Source organism: Cyanistes caeruleus, chromosome 1 (assembly GCF_971803275.1).
Source record: "Cyanistes caeruleus chromosome 1, bCyaCae1.hap1.1, whole genome shotgun sequence".
Classification (NCBI taxonomy): Eukaryota; Metazoa; Chordata; class Aves; order Passeriformes; family Paridae; genus Cyanistes; species Cyanistes caeruleus.
The window spans coordinates 98,725,515-98,740,544 of NC_141701.1; the positions used below are offsets into that span (position 1 = coordinate 98,725,515).

At 37.3% G+C, this 15,030-nt stretch overlaps 1 protein-coding gene across 2 annotated transcripts in view; it reads right to left on the bottom strand.

Annotated features, from left to right (window-relative positions):
* VPS41 (VPS41 subunit of HOPS complex) overlaps nucleotides 1-15,030 on the bottom strand; it is a 106,266-nt gene that overhangs the window by 71,057 nt on the left and 20,179 nt on the right. For both annotated transcript variants that reach the window (XM_023919543.2, XM_023919542.2), the window contains 2 exons: nucleotides 14,793-14,900; nucleotides 11,646-11,723 (listed from right to left, as the gene is read on the bottom strand). In XM_023919543.2, coding sequence (XP_023775311.1) covers nucleotides 11,646-11,723; nucleotides 14,793-14,900 — 186 coding nt within the window. The remainder of the gene's footprint in view (nucleotides 1-11,645; nucleotides 11,724-14,792; nucleotides 14,901-15,030) is intronic.

Sequence of the window (15,030 nt, forward strand, 5' to 3'; positions counted from 1 at the left end):
TCACTTCAAGAGATTCCCATCACTTCAACAACCCCCTTAATCAGTGCTTTCATCCACTCTTTTCAAAGAATTTTCAAAAACTTTTCCTAAATTAATTTAAACATTATTATTTATCTCTGTGTGAGGAGTCAATTCAGCGTTGATTTGTCTCAGCACTGGTTGTCAGAGGCACATGGGGGAGGGTTTGCACATGTGCCATGTGCAGGAGGCAACCAGAAGAAGCCTTGTCTCTTGGAGGACTTCACCTGGCAACACCTCCCATGTGACAATCAGTAGGAGACAATGAACTCCCCAGAGAGGTTCCCCAATCAGATGGTGAGAGATCTCCACCAGTGGACTGCAGTGGGACATTGGACTGCGCCAAAGGTCTCCTGCCAGCAGGCATACTTTGGGAAGAGACAGAGGGCATAAAAAGTAACTGCACCACGAGCTGTGGGTTTTTGTTTTGGGCTGTTTTGGGGTTTCATGCTTTTTTTGTCTTTTTGGGGACTTAGCTTTTGGCCAGAGGCTTTTAAGACTTGCTTTTTAGCTTTGGCTTCAGCCTGCTGAGGGGCTCGCTGCTGCTCACCGCTGTGCCCTGGCTGGGTGGCTCCCTCCTTTGCCCTGGCCCCAGTCCGCCCTTTGGCTCTCCTGCCCTCGCTGGCTCTTGCCCGTCCTCGTGCCTATCCTGCCTCCCTGTGTCCCTGCCTGAGCAACCCGCGTTCCACGCTGCCGCCCCGAGCCAGCCGGTCCCCAGATGCTCGCCGCGGCCCTGTCCAGGGTCCTGGATGTCCGGTCGGAGCTGCCGCTCACAGCGTGTGCAGCGCCGTCCTCGCAGGAGCCTCTTCCAGAGCCGCGCAGGCTCCCTGAGAGCAGCGCATCCACAGGCAGGCAGCGCGCACAGCCCAGAGCGGGACAGCCACGGCACTGACCGCGACTCGCAGCTGGCAACGCCCTCGCTTCCTCTCCCTCTCTCTCTCCCCCAGTCCTTTTACATTTTCCTTCCTTCTTTTCTGTCTTTTCCAGCCCTCTTTCGTGACTTTTTTTTTTTTTTTCCTGCTACCAATAAACCATTCTCAAATACAACATTTGCCTCGTTTGGCTTAATTTAGTTCCTGACCATCCATTTCTGAAAGAACTCCTCAGTTTCCCTCAGGGGAAGGCAACACTGTGCATACACAAACACATATATACCAAAAGAAGAAAAACACCTAAGGGTCTTTTCTGCTACATGAGTATCAATCTGGAGCTGCAAAATGATTATGTAGCTGTTCTCCATGCTAAGGCAAGTTATATGTATACAGTTGCATTATAACAAAAAAACTGTCTCCTAAAAGTGTCTATGTTTAATTTACTCATGATTCATCTGCATGGCATTCACATAAACAAGTATGTAAAACTCCGAAGTACAGCAACATGATAAATCACCATGGTTTTATATGTTAGCCTACTGGAGTATGGACTACCATTATTTGGTTTGTATTATTTCCACCATGGTGGAGGTATCCAAATCTAAAATACTGATTTGCAAACAGAAACCACGTAAGTTATTGTTATAACTAAACTAAGATCCTCACAAAATACAAGCCTTGCTTTATATAGGATGAGGAACTTGCTTTGAAAAGCACCCCAAATCCTCAGCAACAGCTAAGCACAAGTGTATTACATGTTGTGTGTCCCATCTGTTTTGACTTCAAAACACTCACATCCAGAGATCTCTCGTACTGAGGAGGTGTCTTTAAAAAGAAACTAAACTCCTGCACTTTTCCTGCCCCAAATGCTTCAGCATGTCACTGACTCACATGTATTTTGCATATTTGTAGAATTTTTTTGAAACAATACAGGCAAAAGCAGCTCAAAACCCAAATTCTGATGCTGTACCATGATTCACCTATAAAAAGAAGCATACACATACCTCTGTATTTACGCATAGCTGAGAAAAAAAGCATGGTAACACAAAGGTCTAATTTGAAAAGGTGGCTGTAGGAATTACACAAAAAGATGTTCACCACTGCCTGCAACAAAGTAGCATACTCTAAATTCACAACACCTGAAGTTTCATTTGCTGAAAATTTACTAATATCCACACTTAAGAGGTTTAGTTCAACAATACTAGCAGTGAGATTCTGGTAAGTGAGAATTCTTGCTCCATTGCATTTCCTATAACACTCTTGAATCTGTCGTTCTCCAAATGAAAAATGGGAGATTACGTTGGTTAGAAGAAAAGGGAGGGGGGGAAAGCTCAGGAGAGTGACAAGGTCTGGGACTCAGAACAATAACAACATGAACTTTTATTTTGTCTACAGGAAGGCAGACCTTACCTACAAAAACAAAGATCTCAAAAGCTTGTCTAAAACTAAGGGAATATGAGGACAAGAAGTCACTCATATAGAGTCTAAGACAGTGAGAAAGAACAAAAAGCCTACAGTGATTTCAGTATTTTCCACATCAGTGAATCCCTTAACCTTGTTTGTCAATGGCAGGGACTAAGAAAAAAAAAACATTCAAGGGAAAAAAAAATATTAACAAGGGATCTCCCTAAATCTCTAGCAGTTACTAGATAATCAGAATGCTTGTTTAGGAATGATGGAACTATTACCAAAACAAAATCTATATTTGAAAGCCTAGACTATTTCCTAGCAGAATTGAACTGTTAGCTAACTGATGGATCCAAAGAAAAATCTCTTTTCTATTAAAACACTGCTGTGTAAGGAGATATCCTCCTGGGAACTCTGTGCCAAGGAAAGCAAACTACTCCCATTTCCTTCTCCCCCCAGGTCCCCTTTGCCATTCTCTGTATAACTGTAGGGCTCTTCAACGATGTTATGTCCTAAGCCTCTCTCTACTTCTTTGTTGCTATCTGTGTATTAAAGCCATCTGAGAATATGAAGCAATATTCCCCATCACACACCCATGGGGAACGCTGAAGTACAGGGGGAGGGGTTAGGAAAGTCTGCAGGTGATAGATATACCTTCCTTGGAAAACCCAACAGCCCCTGGGGAGAAAGACTATTCCAGGCATTGTGGAGGTTCACCTCGCCAATTTCTGTAACTGCTTTCTTTTCAGAATAGTTTGCCAACCACAATGAACTTGTGAGAATTTATCTTTACATATAAACATTCAAGAGAGGCTACTGAATTATTAAAATTGGATTTGAAAAACAATCCCCAAAACATAGCTAAAACTCTGAGGATGTAACTTAAGGGGCACTTTCACAGCTTGTTTCTAAAAGAATACCACCACCACCACTGTCATTAATTTATTTAACAGAATATAGTAGAATTCCATCCTTGAAGTGCAAAGTATTTATGTATTTTATTTGAAGATTTTACTCCATTTCTTGATAAGCCATATTTCAGAAACATGACTAATGAAAAAGGCTGAGCAGGTCATACAGTGCTCAGGGCTCATGCAGTGTTGTGCCAACATCATTTCCAGGAAGGTTTTCTGAACAGCCATGATGCTCATCCCACTCTCTGACTTAACACAAGATAGAGGACATCACCCCATGGAGCTTAGAAACCCTGTTTCTCCACACATTCCACACAGAGACATTATTTTCCTCATAGTTCTCTTTTTTTTTCTATAAGCTCCTGCAATGAAAAACTGCAGTAAGCACTTTCTGCAATTATTTTAGCTTGTCAACCACTTTGCAACAGACAATGATCCAAACCCAGCGGCTACTGAAACCAGTGAAAAGATCTCCATTGATGGAATCAGAGAGATGCAGAAATACTATAAGGCAATGAATTCCCTTTCCTGGCTGAAAACAACATAAATACTCATATTACCGGTATACTTAAATATTACACTGGGTAAGCAATGTTCAAGCTCAGCCAACACCTACACCTACAGTGTCATTTTCCACATAAACTTCCAGTTATCAACACTGATACAGACTGGCATAATTCAGAGCCACATGTAATAATAAATACATTTTCTGATTACTGAAAGCATTGTATTCTCTTTGGACACCAACTCTGGAACTTTCATTTGCAATTATAAACATCTGGAAAAGCCTTGCAAGTCCACCAGAGATACTCAGTCAATGTTGGGTGTCTGATTTTTGTCAGGATCCTAAAAATATATGCAAACCAAAAAGATGGAGGGAGACAGAGAGTACTCACACAAGTAGAAACTGTGTATTATGAAGTGCACTGTAACTTCCTGTAAGTAGTATATTGTATGCCATATCCTCATTGTGACAGTAAGATAGGGAAAACTAAATATGAAGATGAATTGATCCTGTGCAAGTTCCTCAATGCATTTACATACAAAGAGGCTCTATTTCAATACCAGTGAAGTGTAGATTTGATTGCATATCATAAACTTTATTTAAAGTAGATCAAAAAAGCAAACAGATTCATTCACTCCATCTTTACACTGCTCACATTTCAATGCTCCTATCCATAAAACTGCCAAGATCTTCAGCAACTAGACTTCAATTAGCAGCCAGTTTAGGATTACAGTGGTGAATCTTCCAACACCAAAATACCAATTTCTGATGTTTCTTACGCTTTTATTTCTCTGTGTCAGAGGACACTGAATGAAACTAACTTCTCCAGCAGAACCACAGTGGAGATGGCCAGCTTGACAGTAGATACTTTTACCAGCAGCCACTCTGAGGGTATTAACACCAGAATCAGATCTGGACTGTACATGTTTAATATTCCATCACAAGTGCAATAAAGTGCTATACACTCTGACTCTTAAAACAAATTAGTCTCATACTTCAGAAAGGAATCTTTATTAGAATTTTTAAATTCATTATAACTAATATCTTCCCCATAGAAAAAAGTACTTGGTTTTGCTTTCATGTTTTGCTCATCATATTATGCCCCTGTTATGTCATTATCTATTTTTAATAGTGCTGTATTTTTATTGTTAATGGAAACAAAGGGCTGTAGCTCTATCATTAATGTCAACTTGTATAAAAAACATTGTCCTCCAAAACTCAGCCTTTCTAAGTAGGAAAACATTTTCTAATGTAAATAATATTTTATTAATGCCTGAACTCTTAATAATTCTGACAGGCAAACTACTATTATTCTATATATGCACGTAAGTGCCTGCGTTCCCTATGGATAAAAATGCCATCCAGGTATAATACCCCATTTGAAAGGAAAACAGCCCTAAGAATCAGCAATACACTAACTTCCTAAAATCAAACCTCTCCAAATCCTCACTATGCTTTTAAGTGTTATTAGGTTTTGAAAATGCACATCTGAGTTACCAGTCTTCTATGAAAATACTTTGTCAGTGCTACTTGAAACCAGCTGTTTCATTGGTGCCAATAAAACTAGAGCAATTTGGAACAGTGGTCCACTTTCTAAATAGTCATGAGATGTGACACATATTCAAACAGCAAATGTTACTAGATCTGGGTGGTAAAAGAGTGAGAAGGAAAAAAAAAATTGTTTTAATGATTTTGATGTATCTTAATAATATCACAAATAATTTTGTTCAAAACTGTTTGAAAGTGACACATGTAAATTCACTTAGCAGGATTACAGTAAGGAGGATCCTCTATTTGATCTGCCATAGAAATAAGAAGCAACAAGATCTGTTGAAAAACAAGAAAACATACTGGAAAATTTGCCCTTTCATTGAACAACAATGCTGTATTAAATACTACAGCAGTAATGTCCTTAATATCCTTCATGTTTAGCATTCTCCCCTTTGGATATTCAGTGCTTCATTCCTTTTTTTTTTTTTTTTTTTTTTGGAAAAGCATGCAGAATATGATAGCACCCTACCAAGTCAAGAGAGAGTGAACTATTTTCTATGTCTACATGCTTGTGACATCACAGTCCTTTACCTCATTAAAAGGTGACATAATAAATTTCTGGTGAAATCAGTGACACGAAAGAGGGCTGCTAAGGTACCATAAATGTAATACATTTAGAGTTGGTCATGAAATGCAAATGACAAACAACAGGATTCCCACTCTGAAGAAAAGTGAGTAATACTGGAGAACAAAAAAGCAGACTTCTCCCTGTGCTTCTATGTTAAAAAAAAAAAAAGAAGAAACCAATATGCATTTGAAGGATAATGAAGTTGTAGAAGGACCATTTGGTCTAAAGATGGGGCTGTAATCCTTCTCAAAAAAGGCACATGGGCAACATAGTTGCTAGTCAAGAGTTCAAAAGAGAAGGCAGAAACAATTGCTATTCCAGAATCAGCGATAAAGTACATAGGCTTTATACTTTAATTGAAATGACTTAGATCTACAGAATATATGTTACTATTTGCTGCAGTACAAGCACACATCTGACTTGTATGAGCTAACAACATTCAAGAAATAAATGACTGGACCATACAATACTTTCTGTAGCTGAACTCATACCTCCAGCTAAACTTTTTACATTATTCTCCACTAAGTGACAGTTATTCAAACTACAAGCTTGAAAGAATAATTGAATGAAACGGTCACACTTGCCTCAGTTTTGAGCTATAAAAATTAATCATAAGTGATTCCAAAATTGTTTAGAACTCCCACATTTCATCCATACTCCAAGCAACATTTCTACTAATAACAAATGCCTGACATATCCCTTTGATCTTTATGGTTAACTAAAAATTTTAGCAATACTCCTTTCAAAGGAAAGTCAGATACAATGGTACAAAGACAATGTGCAAAACATGTATAAGAGATTGTTTTTTTCTTCTTTCAGAGAAGAAATGGAATGGCATATATGGAATAATGGTCATAACACCACAATTTCTGCCAGTCTAGGCAAGATACCACAGGTACGCCAAGATTTTTGTCAAGGATGGTTCTCAATCTTCAATAGCTTCACAGTTCCCATTGGAAATAGATCAGGTCATAAGCAACCTAGTAAGCACAGTACCAGAATAAACATATAAAACATAGTGTCCCAGCCTTTATACCAAAAAACCCAGACTCAAAAGCCATCTGAGTTATTCCCACAACTACTGTAAAAACCTTTGGATTTCCAAATCCTCTGCAGTTAAAATGAAAAGACAGATAGAAGCAGAAGTGATATTAAATTGGGTGTAGACACTCAAGACTTAAAACAAAAATCCCCAAAGATGATATTTTTATTCATTTGAAAGAGCTAGGGTTTGGTGTATAGCACTTAGGACATAAAAATGTAACACCCATTTGGGTGAGAGGTCTCAAGGTGGAGAAGGAAACCCGTCCCTTGCATAGACACTTCTATCAAAACCCTAATCTTTATTTTGGTTTTTGGAACTATCACTTAAAATATCCCATTTGGTTTTACAAACAAAACAGGATTTCAGCTTCAAATTTAACAGGCACGGTGACACCATGCAAATACTAACACAGAGCTACCCAGATCTTTAAATTCTGTTGCTTCACTTCCTGACTAAATTTTCTTACATAGCTTGACACCAACATCTAAAATGATGTAGATCAGGTAATAAACAGGGAATTTTAAGTAGGCTGTCAAAGTAAGTGACATTTATATCATCTTAGTCTCAAACTCTCATGCAAAGTTCCATCCAAAGCAATTTCTTCATTATACAATGAAAAACTAAGTTACCTTGCCCATTGAGAGATGTTGCATAATGTCCCACACCAGTTAGTAGGTTTTGCATCATTACCAGCATCAGCGCTTAGTGCTTAAGAACAACTGTTTCTTTGTTAGAAATATTTTTTTCTTGTTAAAAAATAAACTCTTGCCAAGAGACATCAAGTCAACTGAGACCTCTGATGTTTTCTTTGTAACCTGCTGAGTTTTCAGCAAAACCAATAGGCCACAGAATGACCTTCAAGCAAGGTCTTGCTCCAGAGGCTGGTGAGTGCTGTAACTTCAATACACCCAAGGGCAATAATACCACCACAAAAGGAACTCCCTTTCAGGTTTTCAAAGTAGCAGAGATGACGTAGTGATTTTGGATTACTATCACTCCAATTAAAAACCCATAATCAAACAGTGCTATACAATGTGTGACAATCAAGAAAAAAAACATGATGCAAGGAAAGAAAAACATTGTAAAAAGAGATGCTGTGAGAACGTATCCTTCTGAAACTCTGTCACAAATAGCTCACAAATGTTGAATGTTAAAAAGACTTAAATTTCTTTGTACTAAGAGAAGCTTTAAAACACTACATCATTTTCTAGACTCATGCATCACCACTGAAACACCTTCACCTTTTAATCCTCGTTACTTATAAAATAGGCAATCTTTCCCCTTCTAAAAGACTATCACTGGCACCATCCAAGACTTCTTACCACTTTTGCTTTAAGCTTGATGTCTATTAGAAGACCAGAATGGGGACAGGTTTTCTCGCCCTTTGAAAGCTTTTTGATTTGTTATGTAACTAAACATGTTTGTACAGCTTTCTCCATATCTACAAATTCTTAATCCACAGGATGTCAGTTCAGGCAATAATTATATTAATAAATTGTAGACAGTCTAAGAAGGAAAGAAAGATGGAGAGACATTTGGAATTAACGTGCTGTGAATCAGCCCTGCATCATCCTTTGTCAGTGGAATTAGCAGGCTTTTCTTCCCTCTTCTTGTTGCCTTTTAGTAATAATTTTCAGTGCATTTGACACATTTCATTTCACTCAATGCACTGAACCCTAATACAAGAGAACACCAGTTTGTCAAACATATGTTACTGAGGATGCATACCAGTTAATCTTAGGCAGCTGACATTGTCAAAGACAAGCCACCCTGGTAAGAGCTACAGAAATGCTAGGCAAAGAGGAGAGAGGGATAAGAACACAAGCACAACTGCTGAGATACCAAGCAACACAAAAGGCCAAAGCCTCCCAATTCCTGTCTCGATTCCCCCCAAATCACAAAAATCTCACAACAGTTTCAAAGCACACATTTCCACTGTTGTTGACAAGGAGTTGCAAGCCTGAAGAGACTAGTTGTCCACTTGGCATAGGATTCAGCATCAGTTTCTTGAATTATGTAACTGATCTCTTGCACATAGGGAATCACATTGTTATCCTTACTATTAATTTCTGCAATGTCACAAGACAGAAAATATCTGCTGAAACATCCTTTCAAAAAGAAAAATACATGAAAGACACTCTCCAGGTACACTCTTTACTGAAAACAATTAAAATATTTTAGTATTTTACTCAGAAAAAATTGTATACAGAAAATTCTATGTACAAAATAAATACAAAATTCTATATTCTAATTTCCAATAATCAGTAACAACAGATACTTCTCCTATTAACAACTTCAAGATAGAACTATATATGCCATTCCACCAATGAAAAAGGTTCTGAGAAGGAATTTGTTCTTTTTGGATCAGAGAAAAACAATCTGAAAAAATACCTCTAGTGAAAACAACCTTTGTCAGCACATTTACAATAAATGCTTTTTCCCTTTGTATGACTTCAGGAAGTAATTCCCTTTTTTTTCAGGAAAGGGTTAGCTATTATTTGGGATTTACAACATTTAATTACTTTAATACTTTAATTTTATACTTTAATTAATACTTTAATACTTCAAATTCTCCATGAGGGACAATAAAGAGGCATTAGTAGGAGAGAACTGAATTAAGACCCCACTGAACGTTTTGATAGTGATACCTCTAGTCCAAAATCCAACATCTGAGAAATTCAGGTTAGAAGGCAAATATTTTGATGCACAGCAGCCAGTTCAGAATAAACTCTCTATAGGTTCTGCAGCTGACATTATTAATTCAGGAAACTTCTCAGCTTAAGCAGCCATGTACATCACAGAGCTGCTTTCTTCTCACATAGGCAGCCTGTTCTGTTCTACAACAGTTAGTAGATCCTCGAAAAACTTCTCTTTTAAAGACAAGTGGTACTAGAGAAAAATCACTCTTCTTCAAAGCAGAAAAAAGAGGAATAAGAAGAAAAAGAAGCATCATTTCCACCTAATCCATGATATAATCTATTGCACTGGAGACATGTACATTACAAAAGAGATATAAACATTAAGAAGAGAATCCAAGAAACATTTCTTTTTCCTATTATCCTGTTCAAAACCAGTTTGTATTCTAACAATAGTTTTTAAAAAAAATCATTGCCGTCTTTATAAGGAGACACAGCACAAAAATCATCCTGAAGCAGACCAAGTTTGGAAAAGTAACATCTTTGAGCAGAAAATAACTGTATAGTCCAACACTAACTTCATAAGAAACCACCCTCCCAGCAGGCACTGGAAGGACTTTTTAGTAATGAAAAGCAAAGAAAATAACAGCAGATTTGGGAGGGTGGGTATAAAGGGAATGCAGGGATTTTGTTTTACAGACTTCAGCAGGTCCCCTTGTTCCTGGCTCTACACCTAGGCAGTTCCCTAAGTCTCTACAGAAGGAGGATTTCATCTCTTGGAACTAGTGTGAGAGAACAAGGCATTGGTGTTAGACAGAAGAAGATCGTTTGAGAACTAAAATTTTCCAAGCACCTTACATTGCTTTCACTGAATGGAACAAATACAAGTTTAGGACAGTTAATGCTAGACTCAATACAAAATCTGCACTTCATTTGAGTGAGTCTCTGACTTTGTCTTCTACTGCAGCAATGGAAGAGACATTTAATCTTATCTGCCTCAAATAGAGAGTTTATCCTACTTCCCAGAGAAACTCTGCCAAGAAGCATGCATGTAAAGCAATCAGGACTGCAAGGGAGACACCAAAAGCTTTTCCTCTTTTGAAATGCAGTCAGCATTCTCAGCTGCAGGGTTGATGAACATACAAAATTAAAAGAAATAGAAGCACATAATTAGCTTGACTTTAATCAATCGCCAGTAAGGTCACTGTTAATCTGACTAAAATTAAATCTAGAAATTCCTTCAAGAGCTTTGCCTTAAGTTTATACTCCCCTACTCCCTTTCACAATTCATAATTGGGTTTTTCAAAAATATAAACAAAGACTTGACCCCTTCCATGCATCTGTGTCAGCTTTAGAATGTATATTCTCTTTGCAAAACATGTCCACATCTTGCAGTGGTTTCTATGGCTAATGCTTATACTGCTATGAAAAAATAATGCTTGGCTACTAGAATTTTTAATGACCTGAGGAGAAAAAAAAAAATCATTAGTTCTCTTCCTTCAACTCCCCAAGAAAAACAGGGAATTTGAAACTAATGAACTAATATCCACAATAAAAAGGAACATTTAATAGTCTAGAACAGAGCTTTAAATTTAGCATGTTATTCCTGTCATACCATGAACCACAATAAGGAAAAGGGCTTCTTTTACTTCAATCAATACAATCCCTTAATAATTCAAACTTCAAAACATTTACATAAAATATTAGCATTATTTACTTGTAATTGACAAACTGAGCCAGCAAGGTAATCAATCACTTTTCAATTACTTGTGGCAACTAGATAAGATGATAACGCATGAACTAATAATTGACAGTAGTCACCAAATGAACAGGTTCTTGCCTTATGGGAGTAATGAGCTTTTGGGTTCCATTTTTAATAGCCACTTGCAATCATAAATACATATTTTCTCTTCTGCTTCATGAAGAAGTTTATTTATATTTATAAACTGAGATATGCTCACCACAAAATCATGCAGAGTAACTTCTTTTCGCAAGGCCCATACACTGCGTTTTATGTTATGGAATGTGTTAGTGCAATTGCAGGTGTAACAAGAGTGTTAACTGACTTATCAGTACATCACAGCAGTTTTACATTCCTGTAAATGGGCTCTGAATAATGTCATACTTACAACATCAAACTTCTGCGTGATGTTCCCCTGGACATCAAGTAAATAAACTTTGCCATAATGTGTTCCCAGTGCCAAAAACTGTGAAAGAAAGAGATTGATTACATAAACACAAAGACACCACAAGAAACACTACAGCAATGCTAAATGAATACCAGCAACACTGGGGAAATGAAAAAAGCCCACCACTTTCTATAGAGAAAGGTTATTTTAACTGTACCCACAGAATAAAACAGGGAGGGCTTCAAGCCCATATTACTGTGATAGTGCAAGTTAGCTGTCAGAATGAGTCATGAGGACCCTCATCCACTGACAACTAATGGTGTGTCCGCAGTCTGTACACACCAGCTGATGGACTGTGGCAGCAAATTAAAAATGCAGCGTGAGAGCAGGAACCAACAGAGATCTGAAATAGTTCCTAGATCCTTTCTGCAGCTTCAATCCTAATGTTTCCTGTGAGCCTTATTTTTAATTCTCCATTATCAAAATAAAAACAAAGTGTTCAAACATAGCAAAAGGCCAGCTGTAAGCCACTGGTAAAATACAGCTGAACTATGGAAGGTCTCTGACAGTGCATTTAAGCACACAGATAGCTCCTGTTATCTTTGCTTTCCTTCACATAGTAACATTCCTAAATAGAATACTCCCACGACAAATACACTTCCTTGGAAATCTCTGGAGTTTCATTCTAAAAACTAGTAGCTAAATAAATAAATCTCCACCTAAATCCATACTATCTCAAACTTATTTTGATACAAACAAGAAGGGAATTGATTCTGAGAGATCTGCTGTTAATTGAACCATGTGAACTACACCTAAACAGAAAAGATAGAATTTCAGTACTACTTGATTTATGACAGAGGTTTCTTTTATTTGCCCCCTCCCCCACCCTCCCACTTTCAGCATTACTGAAATAGTCTAGGCTACTCAATTCTCTGTATTTCACTGCATGTGAGCATGCTTCATTGCAACCTATAATGAAATGCTCAAATTTACAGGCACTGCTAAGCGTGTCAGTCAGGCAGCACAATCTTTAAAAAATAACCTTACAGAAAGTCAAGGTTTAAAAGGATTTATCAAAATGGAATTGCTTAAAATGAAATTTCAGTTCAGGCACTTAAAATATGAAGCTACATTAAAAGGAGTCAAGAAAGGGAAAGAAGGGGTTCATTAGAAATTCATTCCCTGCAATGCCTTTCACTCCTGCAAGGTTGCCTTTTTTCAGGAAGAAAAAAGTCCCCCGGGTAAAAAAATCAATACTGGTTAATAAAACATCAGGTGTGCAGACATAACTAGGTATGACTATTCCACTGCACAGGCCTGCTTGAATGCACCAGGTGCCATGACGATTAGTCATCCAGTGTAGACAGCAAGCCTGGTGAAAATATGATGCTTTAGCAGCAAAAATAAAAATAAATAAAAAAAATAAAAAAAAAAAAATCTGGGGAGAAATTAGTCTGAATGCAGAAGCCAGATCTCAGGATTCCCAGCAAAGTTAAACTGCTTTAGTCTGAGCCATATTTTACATATTACTGTATAATTTTTCTAATTACAGCAATTAGTAGAGCTTTTCCTGTTCGTTCAGGGAAAAAAATCCCAAAAACCCCAACCAGAATGAAACAGAAATACCCTTGCACAACCTATAACCCAGCTTCATTTTCAAGCTCTCTGTTGGAAGAGACCTGTTCCTAAAAGACTGCAGTACCTGGCTAACAATATGGCTAACAATATTGATTCTTCTCATAAATAGTGTAACTAGTTTGCTGGAAAACTGTAAGTGCTGGGATACTTCAACAGTTTTCCTGTGTTGTCATGCTTTGTGACACTATAGTAAAAGCTGTATCTGTGCACATCCTTATAGAAAAATCCAGTTAAACTCTTGGCTTTCAAAATTTACCTGAGATGCAGGAATAAAAGGTAACAGAAACAGGCTACAAACAAAGAGGAAATGCTTGCCAATTTTCCAAATATCTGTGTAACTCTAGGTTGTCAAAAACATTTTAAAAAGACTTATTGTTTTCATTCACACAGTTAAAATACAAGCTTCATCTTAAGAGCCTCCTGAGCCATAGCAACAGTCCTCTGAGGAAAAGAAACACAACACAAGTCAATCTAAAAATATAGCCAAACAATAAAGATAGATCCCTCAACAATAACTGTTTAGGAGATATTACCAGCTATGAAAAATTATACATTCAGAAAATAGCTACTATGTTTTACATACTAATAGTTGACAAACCATTAACTCATACTTTCAGATGCACTTCAGCATGCCTCAATATTCAAAAATGTTCTTCAATATTTATAAAAGAGAAGAAAACTCATAAAATACAAAAGCAATTGTTTAAGTCACTAAAGAAGAATATGAAGTTTATTCCTTTTAAGAATAAAATATTAATTCTTCTTAAAATTTCTTTAGTTTGCATTGTCTATTACTTTACCCCTATCACTCTCTGGTACATCAAAATCTCTAGCATGTGCAGTTCCTCTCTTTGTTTTTAACATACTGAATCAGGGAAGGGGGCAGGAAAGTGTTAGTATGACACCCTCCAAAAGAAAAACGTAAGAAAATAAAAAATACAGTAATTACTTTCTTCTACACTGTATTCACTTGTTTTCCACAGCTGAATATATGCTGAGCTCCTGGCATGATCAAGTTGGTCTTTACTGACATAGGCTATACAAAGGAGCACAGTATATACCAACTTCTTTTCTGAACAAAGAAAAATTAGGGCTGTGTTCTGATTTCAGTTCATAATACTGCTCATAATTAAAACTGAGTGAGAAGTTTTCTAGTAGCCTATGTAAACATCTCATCTAACAAATCACTGCATCTTGAATTCTCACCTCATCTCATTGAGAAAACGCATTTCTCACTGAAAAAATGCTTGATACAAACAAAAAGGCAATTGATTCTGAGAGATCTGCTGTTAATTGAACTATGTGAACTATTTGTTTTATCACTGAGAAAACATGGATTGTTCAATTAACCTGTGTTAATGGTGAATTTTGTTTACGTTACTGTTGCCTTGCAGTGCAACTCTAGATTTGGCATCACTTCTACACAGAAATATACTGATGCATTATAAGCACAGGCAGATACATAAAACCAGGCAGAAGTGCTATCTCAGCCACAAAGTCACATCATACCTTTTCATGCACTGTCATGCAGCTGGCTGCGTCCTTCTGGAGAATTTCAGTCACTCCATTAGAAAGCCTTTCATACTTGAGCTTAGGTTCTTCTTCACTCTCATCTTCCTAAATTTTTAGGAGCGTAAGAAAAAGGGAAGAAGAGAGAAAAAACAACAAAAATATTTAGAAGTTTATTTTAGATAAAAACAAACTAAAAGATATCCCAAAACTATCACACAGCAACAGGCGAAGATGG